General features: G+C 36.4%; 1 protein-coding gene across 4 annotated transcripts in view; it reads right to left on the bottom strand.

Annotated features, from left to right (window-relative positions):
• The window catches only part of RAB3GAP1 (RAB3 GTPase activating protein catalytic subunit 1), a 120,179-nt gene extending 98,515 nt beyond the window's left edge, over positions 1–21,664 (bottom strand). For 3 of the 4 annotated variants that reach the window (XM_037167194.2, XM_053666855.1, XM_053666873.1), the window contains exons 1-3: positions 21,625–21,664; positions 21,470–21,525; positions 17,513–17,588 (exon numbers count right to left, since the gene is read on the bottom strand). In XM_037167194.2, coding sequence (XP_037023089.2) covers positions 17,513–17,588; positions 21,470–21,525; positions 21,625–21,642 — 150 coding nt within the window. In that variant the 5' untranslated portion in view covers positions 21,643–21,664. The remainder of the gene's footprint in view (positions 1–17,512; positions 17,589–21,469; positions 21,526–21,624) is intronic. The other variant, XM_053666864.1, reaches the window with a different exon arrangement.
• Between the last annotated feature and the right edge of the window lie 1,827 nt (positions 21,665–23,491).

Raw genomic sequence — 23,491 nt, 5'->3', positions numbered from 1 at the left:
ACTCTTTCAACTTGTTTGCCCATTATATGATAGGTGATTTATGAGTACACCTGGCCGCACCTTGCTGAGAGTGTTCAGCAGTTTTTGACCAAAACCAGCATGACCCTTGTGTCCTACCCTCCCTATTCCTGCTCTCACCCCCCGCAATTTTGTTTTGTTTCTCCCAAATGAAAAAAGTCCTCAATGGGAAATGTTTTGCAGATGTGAAGGAGATGAAACAAAAAATGGCAGAAGCACTAAAAGGCATCAAAATTGACAAGCTCAGAAACTGTTTTGAGCAGTAGAAAATGTCTCAGTAGGTAAAACAGGTATTTAAGTAAGAGTAAGTACACAATTTTTTAATAATTCCAGTTTTGAGTCTCTCCTCATGTATTTTTATTTATAAATTAAACATTACTATATCAACATATTATGCGTATTGTACAAAAACCAAAAATTGACATTAAATTAATGTAAAATATAACATAATTAGAAGTCATATACTTGAAAGGCTTGTGACAAGCACCTCTAACAATGGGATGTACCTACACTGGTAGAAATACTCTACAGAGCCCCCAGGTGTGGCCCCACCCCTTTCCAGTTTTATCTCCCACAGCTACCTTCCATCCACCCTGTGTTACAATTATGCCTAATGACTTACGTTTCCCCAGAGGTGTGCTATCTCCTTCACACCTGTGCACAGGCTATTTATCCTGCTTTTCTCTACTTTATTTCTCTTAGCATATTTTTACTGATCCATTTTTCAAAACCCAACCTAAATGGTAATTCCTGTAGAAAAATCTCCTTTATCTCCAGGCAAGTTGGTGATTCGTTCTCAGTATCTTGTACAAACCACTAGAATGACATCTATTCTAATAATTTATTTATACTTGTGTTTCATCATTAGATTATGAAAAGCAAACACTATTCTATTCTTTGCAGCCGAAGGCTTAAAAGTGCCTACGTGCTTACTATGTATCTTTGGGATTACCGCTTTTCAATAGTTATAGTAACCTCCCATGTGACCTAAGGGTGCTGGGAAACACCAGTATATTACCCAAATACAATTAGATCTACTTGGGTAACATACACTCTGATCTAGTCTAACAACCTGAAATGGCACACAAGCCAACCTAAAAGGTATTCTGACTTGAACATCACATCAGAGTCCTCATGTTGAGTTCCTGGTGATATTATTTCCTTACTGAACAGGTTAGACACAGATGGGTAAACTCATTGCCTTCCTGGATTAATAGATTTTCTGTAACACCTAAACATAAAACATCTTTAGGACTTACTAGTTTCCATCATCTAATTTCACATCTTAAACAGCCTAACATGTAAAAATACAATCTTCCATTTAAAAAAATAGAAATTTAACAATTTAAATTATTATTTAACAAATTAATTAAAAATTTTCTTCTACTGACAAAACACCACATTTTGAAAAGAAAAAAATACAGTAAAGCATTAAAAAAAAAAAAGGAATTTTGCGCTGGCTTGTGTAGCTTAGTGGATTGAGTGCGGGCCTGCAAACCAGAGAACTGTGGTTTGATCCCCAGTCAGGGCACATGCCTTGGTTGCAGACCAGTTCCCAGCAGGGGACACATGAGAGGCAACCAACCATACATTGATATTTCTCTCCCTCTCTCCTTCCCTTCCCCTCTAAAGATAAATAAATAAAATCTTTTTTTTTTTAAGTAGAATTTTTACATTTCTTTTTGTGTGGAGTGTAGCGCTGTGATTCTCAACCTAACTGGACTTTATATCACCTCAGAGGCTTAAAAAATGTACTTATAACTAGGCTCCATAATAGATCGATTAAATCAGAATCTCTGAAAATGACCTACACACTAAAATTTTCCAAAAGCTCCCTACAAATTCTAATGTGCAGCCAGGGTAGACAACCACTTCATACAGAGCTAAAAACTAAGTTTTCATCCACTGGTAGGAAAAAATCCATTTGACTGTTTGCAGTATCGCTGTACAAATATTAAAAAGCCATAAATGGTGGGACAACTGAGTATTTATATGCAAAAGAATGAGGTTGGACCCTTTCCTTACACTACGCATTAAAATAACTCAATAGCTCACGGATCTAAATGTAAGAGCAAAAATATAGATACCATCAAGAAAGCGAATACACAATCCACAATGATACACACTATGGCATGGAGAATGGGAAAAAATATTTGCAAATTACACTCTTGTGTATCTCATAAGGAATTTATATAGAGAATATATAAAGAACACTTACAAATGAATAAATAAAATAATACAAAGGGTAAAGGGCTAAATAAGTAGAAGTATAACAAGGTCAAATTTCACTAACTTAAAAATGTTCACTACTGTGTATTAGAGTAAGCTATGCTTTCCACACAAACCTGATGTACACATCATACAAACCCTCCCAAAGTTCGTATTCAAGGAACCCTTTGGATATGTATTCCACCAAAACAAAACGTTAATTTTTAAAATAAATGCATACAAAATAAAATTTTAAATAATTTAGATTTTATTTACTTTTACAGAGAGGGGAAGGGAGGTAGAGAAACATCAATTGGTTGCCTCTCGCACACTCCCAAACCAGGCATGTGCCCAGACTAGGAATCGAACAGACTACCTTTCAGTCAACAGCCCAGTGCTCAATTCACTGGGCTATATGAGCCAGGGCACAAAATAAAAATTAAAATACTAGTTTTCATTTGACCTTTTTTGAGTTACATGCTCTTTTAAGCATGTGATAAAAGTTCTGGACCATCTCCCAAGAAAGTCATGCATAGTCATATTAAAAATGAATCACATATACAATTTTAAAAGACCAAAGACTCTTGGTTAAGAATTCCTACTAAACATGATGGTGAAGTCCCTCTGTCCACAAAGTCCTATTTATCCTTTAAAATGATTTCATTCTAACACAATAAAACCTAACTTCCCTTATAATTTTCTTAAATAACTGAGTTCAGAGATCTGACTTGGAATTAACTGCCTAAACAGCCCTAAGTCATCAGTTGTACATTTCATGGAGAAAAGAACATAAGAATACTGATAGCTGAGAGCTGGAAAAAAATGACTAGGGAGTAAAGAGGTAAAGGATTTAACAATCTGGAAGTGAGGGAAGGCAGAGAGAAAAGGTTGTTTTAATAAACAGAAAGTAGGGGAACAATTCCTGCTACACTGTATGAACTATATAAATATATGAATAAAAGATAAGTAAATAAATGAACAAAAGCAAGTACTTGGAAAAAAGGGACTTTTATAACATAGCCCCAGAAATAGGGAGAAAAATTTAGTATTTGTGTACTACCCTTAAAATATATTTCAAACATTTTCCCTGTATAGAAAAATGCAATCACAATTTTCACCAGGTATTTTTACAAATTTTTAGAAAATGACTCATCCATTAGACTTGGGATTGCACTACATAAAAAATTCATTATAAGAAAAGAAATCAAGTTATTAATCTAAAATCAGAGAAGGAAAAAGGAAACAAATTAGATAAGGGAGGAAAAATAAAATCAAAATGTAAAGAAAAGGGTTACTTACAAAACTAAATGCCAAGAAATTATAGTTACTTATTTTAAAATGTACCAGGCCATCCAGAAGAAAAGACGTGCTACCTTTAGAAATTTTTAAAATGCCACCATCAAATCTTAACACAACTCCAAGCAATTAAATGTGTACACTACGTGTCATATGCAAAAGGAACACAACAAGTTCAGGAGGTTAATTAGGTATCCTAGTACCTGATTGGGGATCAACCAACAAAAATTTATTGAGCACATACCAGGCAGTGTGTATGTATCTTAATAAATAAATTAGCAAATTAATTATTATTTTAATGGCTTTGAGTTAAACTCTGATCAAAAAACAAGGTACACTGTTGGTGAGATTGCAGGCTGGTACAACCATTATGGAAAACAGTATGGAATTTTCTCAGAAAACTAAAAATCGACCTGCCTTTTGACCCAGCAATTTTACTGCTAGGATTATATCCTAAGAATCCTAAAACATCAATATCAAAGAACCTATGCACCACAATGTTCATAGCAGCACAATTTACAATAGTCAAGAGTTGGAAGCAACCTAGGTGCCCATCAGTAAATGAATGGATCAAAAAATTGTGGTACATATACACCATGGAATTCTATGCAGCAGAGAGAAAGAAGGAGCTACTATCCTTTGCAACAACATGGATGGAACTGGAAAGCATTATGCTGAGTGAAATAGGCCAGGCGCTGAAAGACAAATACCATATGATCTCACCTTTAACAGGAAGCTAAACAACAAAACAAACAAGCAAGCAGAATAAAAACAAAGACACTGAAATAGAGAACAAGTGGGCAGTGACCAGAGGGGAGAGGGAAGGGAATTTAAGGGGGGAAAAGGGGAGGGATTTTGAGGAATAAGTATGAAAGACACAGGAATGAGGACTGGGGGGGGGGGGGGGAAGGAAATGGGAGGGAGGTGGGGAGCACGAGGCAGGAAGGGCTGGGATGGGAGAAATAGACAAAAAACTGCTTGAAAAATAACTAAATAAAAATTTTTTTAAAAGATAAGAAAAAAACCTTTAAAAAAGTAAATAAAATAAATGCTTAAATGTGCAGTGATAATAAAGTATTAAAAACAAAACAAGGTACAGCAATCAAGATGTAATTGCAAATTCTCCCATAAGTGACTATAGTTAATTTTTGCTAAAAATATTTTTTGTCACATCTAGTGTAACAAAAGGTGATCTATATCAAGCCAACTAGTAAGATTTAAGGGCATCATTTAATAGAATTGAGTATTAATTTATGAATAGCTCACATAACCGATTTATGTTTGTTCTTTACAAAGAACAAACATAAATGTTGCAGAGAGATAGCATAACAATAAATAGCCTAAAATAAAGTGAGCAAATGGTTTTGGTTAGGTCCTTTTTATTTACTTCATAAATATTTTTGTGTAGTTCTGTTTTAGTGGCATACATTCTATACAAATTAAAGTTCAAAGTGAAATTCACAATGTATATTGAAAATTTTATTTGTGACAAAGATAACTGTACTACCACTAAATGGTAAGCAAAAAATCTTTAAATATATAAAAAATTAAAAGAACTAAGAAGTAACAACTAAAAGCATCTTAAGAGACCTCTTAGTAGCTCAGATTAATCCTGAGCTTTTTCACCACAATATATTACATAAAATTACATATTTAAAAAAGAGGGCCTTTTCAACCCACTGAAAGGCTCTGCAGGGAACCGGGGTCTCCGACCACACCATGAGAACCGCAGATCTAAGGGCACTCTAATCTGTGCACTGAGGGCTGCAGAGTGATGGAGCTTTGTTGGATATAGGCAAAAGAAGACAAAGTTCAATGATGGCAAGGAAGTTCTAATGTTAAGGTGTAAATTCTAGAAGCCAATAGGGGATAAGCCCCCAAATTTGCATATAAACTCTGTCTCAAATCTTGGCTCTCTGCTAACCCATGATCATGCAGTGGAGATTCCAGGATACAGTGAAATGCAGAAGAGTGGGGGCGGGGGGGGGGGGGGGATGGGGGGGGAGATTTCAGGTGCTGTCACCACCAAGAAGAGAATGGAGTTTTAATCCAGACAAATGAACTGCTTGCTAGAACAAAAAACAAACAAAATTCTTATTAGAAGACCCCTACAGATATTGGTCACTATATTCCACTCAAAATACAACTATAAAATTAAGAAAATACTGATATACCCACAACAAAAAAATATTTTTTAAAAACCATGATGATGTGACCTGTACTGAACTCAAAAGAATACAGTCAACTTCCACACCCAAGAAGCCCTAGTTGTTAAATGGCTTTTCACTAGCTATAATAAATATGCTCAATGACAAATTCAGAGATGAGAAACCTCAGAGAATTGGAAATTATAAATAGAACCAAATAGAAATTGTAAACCTAAAAAACCACAATAACTGAACTGGAAAATATATTACACAGGCTTAACAGGAAATTGGACACAGCAGAAGAAATAGTAAATGAACTAACTCAAAGGTAACACAAGAGAAATAATCAAACAGAAAGAAAAAACAAACTTGAAGACAGCAGAGCCGTAGAGGCCTATGCCTACAGAACAGCAGTAAGAGGTCAAAGATAAATATACCTTAAGTCACAAAAGAGTACAGACAATAGGGCAAGAAAATATTTGAGGCAATAATAGCCAAAGTTCCCTAATTTAAAGAAAAAACATTTATTCAGAGGAAAAGTCAAACCAACCAAGGAAGCACAGGGGGTCCCAGTCAAGAGGAACCCAAAGAGGCCCATTCCAAGAAACAGCATAAAAATGGCAAAATTAAAAGACAAAGAAAGAATCTTAAAGGCAGCAAGGAAGAAATGTGAAGTAGCATAAAAGGGAGCCCTGATAAGATTAGCAGCTGACTTGTCAACACTACAAGCCTGAAGGGAATGGTAAATAATTCTCCAAGTAATGAAAAGCAAAGGCCTGCAACCAAGACTATTCTACCCACCAAGGTTCTCATTTAAAATGGAAAGTGAAATACAGAGTTTCCCAGACAAAAGAAGACAGAAAGAATATACCTTCACCAAATGAGTATTACAAGATATGCTAAGGGAATGCTTTAAGAAGAAGAAAAACAATGAAAGAGAGAGGAACACAGGTACAAAGGGGGTAAAATGGCAATGAATAAGTACCTATCAGTAATACCCTTAAATGTTAATGGATTAAATGCTCCGATCAAAAGACACAGGGTAACTGAATGGATAAGAAAACATGACCCTAAAAATATGCTGCGTACAAGAGACCCATCTCAGAACAAATACCTACACAGATAGAAAGCTAAGACTTCGAAAAAAATATTCCAAGCAAATGGACAAGGAAATAAAGCTGGGATAGTAACACTTAATATCAGAAAGAATAGAATTCAAAACAAATTCCATAAAAAGAGACACAGAAGAACACTTCATAATACTAAAGGAAAGACTCCATCATGAAGACATAAATATTGTAAACTTACACACACCCAATATAAGAGCATCCAAATACATAAGGAAAATCTTGGAGGACTTCAAGAAAGATATAGCAATACAATTATAGTAGGGGATTTTAACACCTCACTCTCAACAATGGACAGATCTTCCAAATGAAATATCAACAAGGATATTGATGCGCTGAATAATGCCCAAGGTAAAATGGAGTTAACTGATATATATAGAGAGCCTTTCATGCCAAAAAAGGAAAATACTCATTCTTTTCAAATGCACATGGAATATCTTCCAAGACAGACCACACAACAGGACACAAAACAAGCCTCAACAAATTCAAGAAAACTGAAATCATATCAAGCATTTCCTCAGACTAAAGGGCCTGAAACTAGAAACCAACTTCAAGTAAAAATCTCAAAAACAAATTCATGGATATTGAATAGCATGCTATTAAACAATGAATGGGTTAATAATGAAACCAAGGAAAAAATTAAAAAGTCTGGAAACAAATGAAAATGAACTCAAAACAGTCCAAAAGTTATGGGACATAGTGAAGGCAGTCTTGAGAGAGAAGTTCAAAGCAATAAAGGCCTACCTAAAAAAGATAAAAACATTTCAAACAAACAACCTAACCCTAGATCTACAAGAACTGGAGGAACAACAACAAACTGGCCAAAAGCAAGCAGAAGGAAGGAAATAACCAAGATCAAAACAGAATGAAATGAAATAGAGACCAAAAGAACAAAAGGATCAATAAATGCAGGAGCTGCTTCTTTTAAAAGATAAAGAAAACTGACAAGCCTTTAAGCAGACTCATCAAGAAAAAAAGAGAAGACCTGAATAAACAAAATCAGAAATGAAAGAGGAGCAATTACAACTGATACCACAAAAATACAAAGGATTGTGAGAAACTACTATGAACAACTCTTGCCAAGAAATTTGAAAACCTGGGTGAAATAGACAAATTTTTAGAAAAATATAATCTTCCAAAACTGAAGCAAAAAGCAGCAGAAAGCCTGAAAAGACTGGTAACAGCTGACGAAATCGAAGCAGTAATCAAAAAACTCCCGACAAAAGCCCTGGACCAGATGGCTTCACAGGAGAATTTCCAAAACATTTAAGGAAGAGCTATTCCCTATCCTTCACAAACTATTCCAAAAAATCCAAGAGGAAAAACTCCCAAACTCTTTTTATGAAGCCAGTATCATCCTAATTCCAAAACCACATAAAGACACAACAAAGAAACAAAATTATAGGCCATCATCGCTGATGAACATAAATACTAAAATCCTCAACAATATATTAGCAAACCACACCCAGCAATACATTAAAAAGATCATACACCATGACCAAGTGGGATTTATCCCAGAGATACAAGGAAGGTACAATATTTGCAAATCATTAAAAATAATACATCACATAAACAAAAGCAAAGACAAAAAATTACTTGATTTGGAAAAAACAGATTCGGAAAAAACATTTCATAAGGTACAGCACCCATTTATGATAAAAACACTCAGCAAAGTGGGAACAGAGAAAACATTCCTCAACATATATGAGAGACCTACAGCCAACATCATACTCAATGGGCAAAAACTAACATCTTTTCCACTAAGATCAAGAACAAGACAAGGTTGCCCACTTTCACCACTTCTATTCAACATAGTAGTGGAAGTTTTAGCCATGGTGATCAGACAAGAAAAGGAAATAAAAGGCATCCAAATCAGAAAGGAGGAAACAAGACTGTCATTGTTTGCAGATGACATGATGGTATACATAGAAATTCCTACAGACTCCACCAAAAAACTGCTTGACCTAATAAGTGAATTTGGCAAAACAGCAGGATACAAAGTCAATATTCAGAAATCAAAGGCATTTTTGTATACCAACAATGAAACACCAGAAGTAGAAATCAAGAAAAAAAATCCCACTTGATACATCAACAGGAAAAATAAAATACCTAGCAAGAAACCTAACCAAGGAGATAAAAGACCTGTGCTCAGAAAACTATACAACACTGAATAAAGAAATCAAGGAAGACACAAATGGAAACATATACCGTGTTCATGGATCAGAAGAATTAACATCATCAAAATGTCCATACTACCCAAAGCAATTTACAGATTCAATGGAATACCCACTAAAGTACCAATGGCATATTTCACAGACATAGAACAAACACTTCAAAAATTTATATGGAACCATGAACGACCCTGAATAGAAGCTGCAATTGTGAGAAAGAAGAACGAAGTAGGAGGGATCACAATACCTGATACCAAAGTGTATTACAAGGCCACTGTAATCAAAACAGCCTGGTACTGGCATAAAAAGACACATGGACCAATGGAACAGAACAGAGAGACCAGAAATAAACCCAAGTCTCTCCGGTCAATTAATATTCAACAAAGGAGGCAGCAACATAAAATGGAGCAAAAATAGCCTCTTCAACAAATGGTGTTGGGAGAACTGGACAGCTACATGCAACAAAATGAAACTTGAGCACCAACTTACACCATACACAAAAATAAACTCAAGGTGAATAAAAGATTTAAATATAAGTTGTGACACCATTAAGGCCTAGAGGAGAACACGGGCAGGAAAATCTGAGATATTTCATGCAGCATATTTTCACTGATATGTCCTCTAGAGCAAGGGACATAAAGGAAAGAATGGGATCTCATCAAAATAAAAGCTTCTGCACAGCTGAGGGAAATAGTATTAAAATAAAAAGAGAACCAACTGTATGGGAAAACATATTTGCCAATGACATCTCAGACAAGGAAGGGTTTATCTCCAAAATATATAACAAACTCACACGACTCCACTCCAGGAAGACAACAAAAACAATCAAAAAATGGGCAAAGGACTTGAACAGACACTTCTCCAAGAAGGACATACACAGAGATATATGAAAGGATGCTCAGCATCATTAGGCATCAGAGACATGAAAATTAAAACCACAATGAGATAGCACTTCGAACCAGTCAGACTGGCCAACATAAGAAAATCAACAATCAGTAAGTGTTGGCAAGGTTGTGGAGAAAATGGAACCCTAGTACACTGTTGTTTGGAATGCACACTGGCGCAGCCACTGTGGAAAACAGTATGCAATTTCCTCAGAAAACTAAAAATGGAACTGCCCTTTGATCCAGCAATTCCACTGCTGGGATTATATCCTAAGAACCCTGAAACACCAATCCAAAAGAACCTTTGCACTCCAATGTTCATAGCAGCACAATTTACAATAACCAAGTGCTGGAAGCAACCTAAGTGCCCATTAGCACCATATTTTTTCGGATTATAAAATGCACTCCTCCCGAAGTTTGAGAGGAGAGGGGGGGTGTGTCTTATAGTCTGAAAGTAGCTTGCCTGGCTGGTGGGGGTGGGGGGCGGTGGTGGAGCGGGGTCACAGGAGGCAGGAACAGGGTCACCGCTGCATTTTCCTACCAAATTGGAGGCAGTGTGCACGGGTGCATCTTATAGTCCAAAAACATGGTAAATGAGTGGGTCAAGAAAACTATGGTACATGTACACAATGGAATACTACGTGGTAGAAAGGAGGAGCTCCTACCCTTCCCAAAAGCATGGATGGATCTGGAGAACATTATGCTAAGTGAAATAAGCCAGGCAGTGAAAGACAAATGCCACATGATCTCATCTATAAGTAGAACCTAATCAACAAACCAAACAAGCAAGCAACATATACCAGAGACACTGAAATAAAGAACAAACTGACTAACCAGAGAGGAGGGTGGAGGAGATAACAGGGGAAAAACAGTAAAGGTTGTCAAAGAATATATATAAAAGACACATGGACAAAGCCAAAGGGGGTAGAGAATTGGGATGGGTAGTGTGGGGAGGAGTGATGGAGGGAAAGTGGAGTCTATTATACTTAAACAATAATACAAAAAATAAATAATAAAAAATTAAAAATTTCAATATTCAATATTAACAAAGAAAACATAAGTATGCATATCATAGTTAGCTTATGTAGAAGATAAAGAAAAAACACTGAAAGCAATCAGAGAGAAAGATGCCAAAAGAGAACAAAAATATGAATGAAACCTAATTTCTCATCAGAAATTAGAGAGAGAAGAAAATGTAACCACACTTTGAAAGAACTGGGGGAAAAATGTCAAGCCATAATTCCTTAGCAAAACTGTCCTTCAAAAAGAGGGTTAGAAAAAAAATATTTTCAGATAAGCAGAATTTGTAGCCTGCCAAAAGTGTGGGAATTCCTCAAAAACTAAGAAATAAAAATTATATGATCCAGGAATTCCACTTTTTTGTACATACCCAAAAGAATCGAAAGCAGGGACTCAAAGAGATATTCAGAGCAGTGTTATTCATGGTTGCCAAAAAGTGGAAACAACCCAAATGTACATCAACAGATAAATGAATGGATTAAAAATACCATACAATGGAATATTATTCGGTCTTGAAAAGGAATGAAATTCTGACATATTCCATAACACGGATAAACCTCAAAGACAAGCTTAGTGAAACATGCTAGGCTCAAATGGACAAATACTGTATGATCCCACTTACATGAGATACCTAAGCAATCAAATTCATGGAGAAAGAATTAGAGTGGTTACCAGGGGTATGGAGGAGGTATTGTTTAAAGGGTACAGAGCTTCAGTTTGGATTGAAAAAAAACTTAATGTGAATGAAATACTTAATGTCAATGAATTTTACACTTAAAAATGGTTAAAATGGTAATTTTTAAATGTATTTACCACAATAAAGAAATTTTTTAATCAAAATAAATTAACATATTCAGAGAATAAAAAAAGAAAAACCTATGATTATCTCAATAGATAACAGAACAAGATTTGAATAAATTAAATTCTCATTTATGATGGAAAGCTTTCAGCAAACTAAGAATTTCCTTATTGTTATAAAGGACATCTATGAAAAGCCTACAATCCTGAGTGCTGAAGTACTGAAAATTTCCCCTCCACCACTGCAAAGAAGGCAGGATGCCCACCCTCAATGGTTCTATTCAATATTTTACTGGTTAGTGTAATGACAATGAGAAATAAAAAGTAAGGAAATTGAAAAAAAATAAAACTGTCCTCACAGACAGCCAATATGATTATCAACATAGAAAATGCAGATTTAACAAAAAATTATGAATCCTTGCATCTATGCAGATATAAAGTCAATATATAAAACTTTATTATGTGTCTATGCACTAATAACAAACTAGAAAAGGAAATTAAGAAAAATTTTATTTACCATGCATCATATAACATAAAATACTTAGTAATAATTTAACAAAAGATATGAAAGATCTGCACTAAAAACTGTCAAACACTGCTGAGAAAAATTAAAGATGACTTAAATAGAGAGATGTGCTATGTTCATCATTGGAAGTGTCAAGATTGTCAAATGTCACTTTTCCCCAAAATAATCTATAAATTTATCACAATCCCAATCATAGTCCCAGCATAATCATTCTTTTTACAAAAACTGACAATTTTATTTTAAAACTCACAATGGAAACATAAAGGACCTAGAATATACAAAATAGTCTTGGGAAAATAACAAAAGCTACAGAATTTACACTAACTACGTAACTTGAAGATTTACTATTGAGCTCTTCAGTGGTTCTCAACTAAGGGCAATGTGCCCTTTGGGGACATCTGTCAATGACCAGATACATTTTTGGTTGTCATCGCTAGGAGGGTGCTACTGGTATCTAGTAGGTAGAGGCCAGGGATACTACTAGATATCATATACTCCACAACACATCCCCACAACAGTCTTGCCCAAAATTTCAATGATTTCAAGATTGGGAAGCCCTAAAATATAGCAGTCAAGACAACCGAATAACATCAGGATAGTCAAACAGATGAACTGAGCAGAATATAGAGTTCAGAGGTGACCCCTTAGTTCAACTGACAAAGTAACTCAATGGACAAAAGTGTTTTCCAGAAGATTCTAGAATATACGGGATACCCATTATGTAAAAAATTGAACTCTTGGGTACTGCCCAAGGAAGCAGGGAAGTGCTAGGTGGGGGGAGGGAGAGAAGGAAAATTGGGACAACTGTAATAGCATAATAAAATAGAATTGAAAAAGTGAACCTCAACTCCCTACCTCACATCATATAAAATATTAGTTCAAGATGAATTATACACCTAAATAAAAGCTAAAGTGATAATGTTTCTAGAAGAAAGCATAAAAAGAATGTCTTCGAACCCCAGCAAAACTGCTGAGTCAAGACTTAAAAGCAGGACTTCCGCCAAGATGGAGGCATAGGTGGATGTGCCGTGCCTTCTCACACAACCAAGTTTAGAGACAACTAAATATTAGCAACAGAAAACACAGCCAGAACACGGAAAATTGAACTTTTCAGAAGTCCGTTAACAACAAATTCTTCAGCCTGACCGGTAAGGGGCGAAACCAGTGGCTGGTGAGGGGTTGCACAGGAAAACTTGGTCAGAGGGACTCAGGCGTAAAATCCAGACGCACGGAATCCAGGCGCAGGGTTGGACCTAGTGAGTGACCGAGCGAGCCACCAGGCAAGCGACCGCGGAGGAGACAGCGGGGAAGCGGTGCAGCGGTGCTGCGTGTTGACTGTGGTCGCCCATTTGTGCGCAAGCAGACAGGCGAGGGAGTGGGCGGTTGGACCGGGCCCGGCGGTCCCCGTGGCAAGCGGCAGTAGAGGGCGCTGCCATTTCCCCGCTCTGACCACGCCCCCACATACAGCGTCACAACCCAGCAACCTGGGAGTCGAAGGCACCGCTTCTCATACTTAAAGGGCCAGAACAGACCAAAAATGTCACAAGTTCTCAAAGCCCCAGAGCCCATAGATCTAAGCGATGAAGAAATAGCAAAACTCTCAGACGCACAGTTTAAAACACTGGTCATCAGGATCCTCACAGAACTGGTTGATTATACCGACAAATTAGACAAATATATGAAGGCGAAACTAACTGAAATGAATGGAATTGCACAGGACATCAATAGCAATGAAAAGGAAACTGGGACTCAAATCAATGGAGTGGACCAGAAGAAAGCAAATAATGGCCAAACAGAAAAAAGTCAGGAAGCAAGAATTCAAAGAAATGAGGAGAGTCTTAGGAACCTCCAGGACATCTTTAAACGTTCCAACATCTGAATTATAGGGGTACCAGAAGGGGAAAGGCACAGCCACCAGTGGAAAACTTATTTGAACAAATAATAAAGGAGAATTTCCCCAATCTGGCAAAGGAAATAGACTTCCAGGAAATCCAGGAAGCTCAGAGAGTCCCAAAGAAGTTGGACCCAAGAAGGAACACACCAAGGCACATCATCATTACATTAGCCAAGATTAAAATGAAGGAGAGAATCCTTGAAGCAGCAAGAGCTAAGAGGACAGTCACCTACAAAGGAGTCCCCATCAGACTGTCAGCAGATTTCTCAAAAGAGACCTTACAGGCAAGAAGGGGCTGGAAAGAGGTATTCCAAGTCATGAAATCCAAAGACCTACAACCAAGATTGCTCTATCCAGCAAAACTTTCATTTAGAATGGAAGGACAGATAAGGTGCTTCTCAGATAAGATCAAATTCAAGGAGTTCATCATCACCAAGCCCTTATTATATGAAATGTTAAAGGGACTTATCTAAGAAAAAGAAGTTAAAGAAACATGAACAGTGAAAGGACAACAAACTCACAGTTATTAACAACCACACCTAAAACGAAAGCAAACTAAAAGGACAGCTAGATCAGGAGTGGAAACATAGAAATGAAGATCTCAAGGAGGGTTAGCAACAGGGGAGTGGGAAGAGGAGATGGGGGAGAAGGTACAGAAAATAAGTAGCATAGACAGTAGATAGAAAATAGATGGGGGGGGCAAGAATAGCATGGGAAATACAGAATCTAAAGGACTTGAGACACATGGTCATAAACTAAAGGGGGGGAAATGGTGGGGATCGGGGGTAGGGTGGAGGGGAATGAAGATGAAGGGGGGAATAAAACAACTGTAACAGCATAATCAATAAAAAAATTTTAAAAAAATAAATTCAAATTTATTGAAATAAAAAAAAGACTTAAAAGCAGAATATATAGAAAAACTAAAAGATTCACACAACCCTACTTAAAACAGGGATAAAAAACACAAATAGATTCAAAGGACATACATATACATGAAAAAAGTGATGAATACCAATATTCACCACAGAAATACAAATTATTTCCACTAACTATATACCCATTAGGTTGACAAAATTTATAAGACTGAAAACCAATTGTTGGTGAGAACACAGAGGCACCCAAACTCTCGTACATTTGCTGGTGGGAGTGGGAGGAGGGGGTGGGTAAAATGGTACAAGATGCTCCAGCAGTTTCTTATAGTTAAGCATACACTATCGTATGACCTTACATATCCTCTCCTAAGTATTTACCTAAGAGAAATAAAAACATATCTACAAAATGCCTCATACAAGAATGTTCTGCTTTATTCATCATAGGCTACATTTGTCAACAACTGCAACAATTTGTGGTATATTCATACAAAATAGTTATATGCAATAACTTAGAATGTCAAAACTATTATGTTTTAAAAAACAGGCACAAAGTATGTATTATATGATGTCATACATATGAAATTCTAGAACATGCAAAAATAATCTACAATTTAAAAGAGGGGGGTAAAAAAAAGAACAGTAAATGCCTAGGGGTCATGGGTGAGGAGCATGGGAATTAACTGGAAAGGGACACTGAGACATTTCTGGGATGAGCATAATGTCCAGAACCTTGACTGAGGAGTGTTACACTGATGTAAAATTTTTGTCAAAAGCAAGCAGTTTTGTGTGCATTATAATGTATGTGAATTTTACCCCCAAAACACCAATTATTAAAAAATCTAGTAGGGGTGGGGAGGTGATAGAGGCACTACTGAGGCAAGAAATGGCAGAATATTAATTATTAAAACTGGATGATAGGCACATGGGGGTTCATTAAATTATGTTTAAAAGTTTTTATAAAGGTTTTTTAAAAATAATTTTTCTTAATTCTCCCTTAACGAAGAGAATTTGTAATCACTGTCCTTCATATAAAGTAAAATATCTTATAAAAGCATTCTCTACCTTCCTTTTCTTTGCTGAATAATCCGTCCTTTATACTTTCTTGAATCTTATCCATCGTTGTTACAGTTCACTCACCTTGAAATTTGTTTTCATTTTATTTACTAAAATCTATAATCTACACTCTAGCCACTACCACCTGGTGTCAGAAATGCTACTACCTATTTTAAATACAATTACCCAACTTATATGCAAAAATTGAATATAGCATCTAAAATTTTAACCTTACTTGTTTACTTGTATATTACTTCTCTCTCTCATGAGCATTTGTGTTCAATGACTACATGAATCTTGCTCACTTTGTCTTCAGGTCTGGCACGCAGCAGATACATAGTAAATATGTATAAAACATAGAACTGAGGAATAGCGGAGTTCGCAAATACCCAATTTAGCTCTTTTTGGTGATGCAAATCATTTCCCATTTCAGTTATACCCAGCTTGTTTTGCTTTCAATCTTACTGACATCTATATCAATTGCTGTTAGGTATTTGTTTCAAGTGTAATAAATGATCTGTGATTGAGAACTTCACATTTTATTTCAAAATGTAATCATACTTTAAATCATTGGTTATAGCAAACCAATTTACTCTACATATTTCAGATCTTTAAATATGATTTCTACGTGTAGTGTTACTTTTTCTACTCTTATCGTACAGCTAAATAAATATATCCTAACGCTTTAATAGTCTCAAATTCTGTTAACATCACCCTTACAGTGAAAAAACCTAGCAAATACTGAGAACTAAGACTTCCTTACAGATGGGTAAATTGAAGTTAATAACAGATTTATAACAAATACAATCAATTTTCCCTTAAAAGAATTTAATAAATGGAGCATCTACATAAGCATAAATCAAATTGTTAGTTCCCTTCACAAAAATACAGAAAAATCTAGGTTTATTCTCAGAGTACATGCTTCAGTAAACATTTGGGCATAGTTTATGAGTAAAACTGTCAGTATCTTAGATTACAGAATTAGAGTTCCACCTCAACTTTGAATATTTTTTCAGTCTTATACTCCAAACATCTATGAGGTTAAAAAGGGGCATGCTGGGGGCAGGTTGGAGAGAACAACTATTATAGTGGTTTTGTAAAATAAAAAAATTGAATGAAATAGCTGCTAATGACAGCCAGTTGCTTGTTAAGACCAAAAATTTTCCTCATTAGTTACACAAAATACTCTACCCAAGAAACTGGTAATTGCAATGTCTCTCTGACCAACAAAAAGATTTTCTAACATTCTAAAGGAGACGGAGAGAAGTTAGGAAAAACAAAACCACTCACAAAGAATGACATTATACATACAAAATTTTACATATATTATTTGCCAGAGATTCAGATCCAAATTCTTCCAGATAGCATTTTATGTTCATAGATGATACATAACTTTAAAAAAAACATGTAACTCAAAGGTACCAAATGCGGCAGAGAGCTTAAAAATAGATGTTTCAAAGTAACTACTCATTTAGACACACCAGCAAATAGATCTGACCTTTTCAAGTGGCTTTCCCAAAGAGTTTCCAATCAGTTTCCAATCATTCAAGACTTCTTCAACTCTGGAAATAAACCTAGGAAGGGGCAAAAAAACCTTTCTAAATACAGGACTGTGTATTTTTTACTGCAGTTATACAATTCTTTTAGAAAGTATTTTTTATTTAACAGTTTTATCAGAGAAGTCTCTGTAAGTTTAGTATTGTTAGTCTACTTTACCAATGTGGAATGAAAGTGATAATAATTTTCTTTAACCCAAGAATTCTTAGATTTTGATTTTTAAGTCTACTGCTTACCCAACAAGGGCATTCTGCCTACTATAAAATATAAATTAAGAATTAATAAAACTGTCAATATAAAATGAATAAATCTGAGAGAAGTAAAATGACAGACTAACATGATACTATTAAAGATAATTATGAAACCTATAATCTCTTCCCTATCCTCAAAATAGATGATCTATTTAACTTTTCCTTTAAAGAATTAGGAATTCCCTAGTATTTCTCCCAAGGAAGACATTATTTAGGAACACTGCTCATTAAACTAAAACAAGTTTTAAGGAACATCTGGCAAGAACACACAAGTACATTTGTCAGCTTTAAGGAAAAACAAACAGATTTTATAACTATTCACTAATCTTTAAATCTAATGATCAAGCCAACCTACTAAAAAAAGAATGAATTTGACAAGCAACATGTTCAATATCAGCAAATGAAAACTGTCAAATCTCAGTAATGTTAAGTACATATTAAAAGACACTTTCAAAAGACTTGTTATTACTCTAAGAAGCTGACTTCTCCTGTAAGAGTATGATGCAGTATAACAACAGCACTGCTCTCCTAAAATACCTACATAGTATTGCTAGTATTACTTCTAGTCAAAATATAAAGCATCAGGTTTTCTCTTCAGTAATATTACATATCAATAGTTACATTTCTGTTGTAAGATAGCAATGATAAATCACTTGTTATTAGTCAGCTGAACCTTCTAAGTAATTCCTCTTTAAAATTGAAGGCATTAATATACTAACTCACTTTTATGAAGGTTCACTGAAAAGGCCATTATCAGTCTTGGAAATGAGTGCTATAGAACTAAGTGAACATGTTTTTTGAAAGGAATAAAAATTTAATAATAAAAGTGTATCCATATGTAAGCAAAATTTTGCATGTGAAATGCACACTGCATTTAAAAAGGTAAAAAAAAGGGAACCTATCTTAATGTTCAACTGCAGCAAACAGTTGTAAATCAATGGTATATCCATTCGATAGAATAATATGTGCCCATTAGTAATCACAGTTTAAAGATCATTTGAAGAAATAAATGTTCATATGTTAAATAGAAACTATATAAGTAGTAATATGGTTTAATATGAAAAGTTTACAACACATGTAGATGGGAAATTTTCTCAAAATATTAATTGTAGCTATCTAATGATGGTAGGATTACAGGTGATTTTTCTTTCTTTTTAATTCTACTATTGAACTCTACCCTGAAGCACTGAGATTTGACTACAAAAATTTAATACCTTTATCCTTGAAAGCTCTCCAGATCTTAAATGAAGGGTCATTTCCTCTGACTCCTTATTCTATATCAGGTCTAATGGCTATATGCTGCTGTAAGACCAGGTTTACTCCCCTTCTCAGCTCTTATTTCTATTGTAATTACAGGCTCATTTCTATTATTATTTGATTCATGTCTGTCTCTTCCACTACACTGTAAATTCAGAAAGAGCAGAAATCATCTGTTTTTATTGACCACCACATCCCTAATGTCCTGAATTGTGCTTGAAATATGGGCATTCAATAAATATTTCTTCAGTAGATAAAATGATCAACAGTACGGGCTTCTAGTCAGTCCTCTCAATTAACTGTATGGCTCATAACATACTGACAAGAACTTCTCACTCAAACATTAAATTCAAAGTTTAAAAGTCTTCAAAGTCTTAACACCTTCCCATGAATCATAAAACAGTAGTTTCACTCCAGAAACAAGAGCATAAAAGTCAATAATCAAATCTCCTATCTGTGGTAGTTCTCATAACTGCATAACAATTATTTGTATGCAAGGAACTGAAGGACTTTAATATTCCACTTCAGGATATTTTAAATACTTAGCTGGGGAAAGTGATTATTTTCCATTCTATACTCTGATGTTTCCTCACTAACTCCCACTCTCATCCTCCCAAGATTCAGGTTGCATTTTTCTAACTACCTTCAAAACATCAAGTTATTATTTCACATTCATCAGGCCTGTAACTGCAGTCTTCTCACCTTGCCACTTTCTTACCTTCACTGTTTCAGGAAAGAAACTGCAGTTCTATGTTTGCATCTTTCTACTTTTTGTATTTCATCAAGTGTATCTCTAAATCTTCTCTGAAACGTCTTAGCATTCCTCCCTTCCATCCTTTCTCTCCAGTCTCTAAATCACCAACTGAACTATGAGTCGAAGTCACTTGCCTTAATTTTACTTCATCTTCTGAAACAACTCTCACATCACTTTGCCACTCTAAAAATCAAGTGTCTTTCACTGTTGTTTTTTATTGGCTTTTTTCTAAGTGTGTTCTCTTGATCAATGGGAAACATCCACATCATCTGGGAGGGAACTTGTTAGAAATGCAAATTTTGAGGTCCACCTCAGACATAATCAGAAACTAAGATTCAAATGCATACTGAAGTTTGAGAATCCCTGTTTTACAGCACCAAATCTAGAGACTTCTTTACATAGGTTTGGAGGCTGTCCATAATCTGGTCCGATCTTCTTTATTAATCTCAGGCATTTCCCTTGAGTAGATAACCTTTGCTGCAGTAACACATTTCTTCATGAAGTCCCAAAAGTTCGTTTTCACCTATCTCTAATCATTTCAGTATCTTCTCAAGTCTAAGCAACTACTTTCTACTTCCAAGGACCAGTTCATTTTCTATCTTTTCTACCAAAACATCTCCAACAATTCTAATCCACAAAAATATCATCCTTATTTAAACTACTATGTTAATAGTACCAATTAGCTTACAATTTAACTATTTTCTGTTTTGTTTTTATTCTTTTCCATTAGCATAATTCTAGACTCACAGTACCTGCTCAATAAAGCAATGCCAGTATTGTGATGTTACTGACTTTTCTTTTTTTGGAAGGTACCAAAGGTCAAACTATTATTCCAGCAGGGATATTTTATATTCCTGTGTTACCTCATGACATGCCATCCACAAATTTCCTCTCCCAACCAGAAAAATTATAAAATGTTGCAGCAAGCTAACTAAAAGTCAAAACCCACAAAACAGGAGGATTTGTGTAACATGGAACACAAAACTTCTCGATCTAAGCCATCACTCCTCCACAAACCTGGCTTTCAATTAATTTCAGTGATACAACAGTTTCGGCTGTTCCACGGAGTTGGTTGGATAGTACAGGAACCCTGGGCACATTAACCACTGAAATGGGAAACTTAAAACGTCCAAAGTCCTATGCAGACTTGAAAAGGTTATTCTAAAAGACAGGATGGAAGTGATGGGAGTGTGGCGGACGGACTACCAAAGTAAGTACACTCAAGGTTTCCACCTAAATGAGTAAACCAATGTTATTCGTGAGGGGAAAAAAGCTGCGGCGAAGTTTACTGCTCCCGATAACGAATTAAACATAAATGAAAACAGTACGGAGTGTTAGCTACGCTAACTGCTTGTGCGTGGGGGCAACATCCAAGGTCTAAGGGAAGTGGTGTGACAGTAAAACTTTGCGAGCCGGAGTCTCAAGGGTTTAGCTGCCGGGGGGCGGGCCGGGGCTTGTCAGATGCCAGACGAGGAAAAGGCCTGCAGCTGACCAGACACGCGAAGAGGTGGAGACCTGGGGACCCCTGGGTCTTAACTCTTCCCACCGCAGTGGAGTCTGTGTGGTTTGCCTATGCTGGGGAAACGGCGAGGGGTCGCCGAGGCCCAAGGTACAGATAACCAATAAGACGACTCACCTTTCCCATTCGGAAGCAGTGGTGAAGTCCGTGAGTTCAAATACCTCAGACTCGGGCTGCGGGTAGGGAAAGAAAAACAAAGAGATTGAGCGCCTCGGCGTTCAGGCGGAGGGGCAAACTCAGACACCAAGATAGGGAAGGAGGAAACACCTCACCTCACTGTCGCCCGCCATCTTGAGGACTGGCGGAACCGGCGCTAGGGCTGCCGGGAAGAAGAGTGGGACGCCAATGGGAGGAGGAAAAGGAGGGCAAGGAGCACGCGGGGCGGGGCCGAGTGAAGGCCTCGCCCCCGCAAGCACCGCCCCCTGTTCATCCTGTTTGTCAAGTCTTCTCAGGCTAAAATAAAAGTATTTAAAAAAAAAATGCTTTGAACTCGTAATTTTACTATGAGTTCAGGAAGCAAACAGAAGCTAAGAGGTGAGACAAGGCCTTAGATTCTCAGGATAAGATTGTATTAAAAACCTAAAGCAAGTACAGTTTTTCATTCATCCTCTCTGTTAATGGCAGGGCCCTGAGCTGGGTGCTCTAATATCCACCCTCCCTCACCCACCCCTTCAAAGAATTTACACAGTTTATAGGTAAGCCAGGAAATAAAAATCATCATGGTAGTTATCCAGTTCCCGAGAAGAGCACGGTGCTGTTCAACGAACACTTCATTTAGAGAAACAGAGGTGTTCTCTCTAGCAATTAATACATACTGAAGTTTGTATTGTACAGATAAAGTGAGACCATAGCCATGATTTGCTTGAAAATAATGGGAGGTGGAAGTAGGTAGGACTAAGAATAAATCAAGACTAGCTATGGGTAGGTAATTGTCTAAGTCAGTGATACATATATGGATGTTTATATTCCTATTAAGTCTGAAATTTTTCATAATTAAAAGTTTTTAAAAATTAAATTTTGTTTAATGAGTTTTGCATCCCACAAGAAGGAATTTGGGGGTAGAGAGCTAAGGAATTCAATATCAGCAATGGAAAATTCAATCTTAAAATAAGAGTTAGAGTTACTGAAATTTGGTGATTAGATAGGGCAGATGAGGAAACTAAGGTCAGAAGAATTTTGACAACAAATAATTATTGCCAGTGCCAAGCCTTGAACCCTATCTCTTCATGTCCATTCTAGTTTCTGTCCACTAGACTGCTGAAGGTTTGTGAGTTACTACTGCAGCAATCTTTCCCAAGAGGTCTCAGCTTGCACCTTCATTCATTTTCAAGCATTTGTTCAACACCCACTATAGCACAAGCCAGTCATTGTGTTAGGCTCTGGGAATATGAAGATGTATTGTGGAAATTGTCCCTGACTTCAAGCAATTCAGGACCTAGTAGGGAAACTTGAAATTTTTCTGCATGAATAGAAAGAAAAGGTGCTACATGTGTCAGCATCACTATTAGCAGCAGAGAGGTCAGTGGTAACCTTGACAAGAAGGATAAGTTGGGGGCAGCCAGGGTGGGGTGGGGAAGGCTTCTAAGCAGAGGGAATAGCATGTCCATAGGCTTGAAAGTAAACCCAGATATGCATAATGGACCGAAGACACACTGTTTGCGATGAAGCTGGAGAGGTAGGTATGGGCCAGAGGCCAGACTGTATAGGGCCTTCTAGGCTAGGCCCTTTATTAGAAGCACAATGGAAGTCACTAAAATATTTTAAGCAAGAAAGTGCTGTGATCCAATTTACATTTTGTAATATGGTCTGGATACTATATCATAAATTGGAGCGGGGCACAAAAGAAGTAGGAACAGCTGGTGACTGTAAAGCATCCAGTGAGAGATGGTTTGGAGACTGACTAGAGTGATCTGTAGGCCAGGTAAAGTTATTTGATACATATATCAGAGATATGATAGACAGGACTTGATGATGAATTACATGCAATAATAAGGGAAAGTAAGGAATCAAAGGTAATTTTCTGGTGTCTGGCCTAAGCAACTATGTAAGGGTGATGCCATGTCCTGAGATGAGAAAGGTGGGAAGGAGCAAGGAAACTAGCATTTCATTTGGCAAGTGTTAAGTCTGACAGGTTTGTAA

The sequence above is a fragment of the Artibeus jamaicensis genome, unplaced genomic scaffold (assembly GCF_021234435.1).
Source record: "Artibeus jamaicensis isolate MK-2021 breed Jamaican fruit bat unplaced genomic scaffold, CSHL_Jam_final contig_1284, whole genome shotgun sequence".
Taxonomy (NCBI): domain Eukaryota; kingdom Metazoa; phylum Chordata; class Mammalia; order Chiroptera; family Phyllostomidae; genus Artibeus; species Artibeus jamaicensis.
This window is presented reverse-complemented; position numbering and strand designations above follow the sequence as displayed.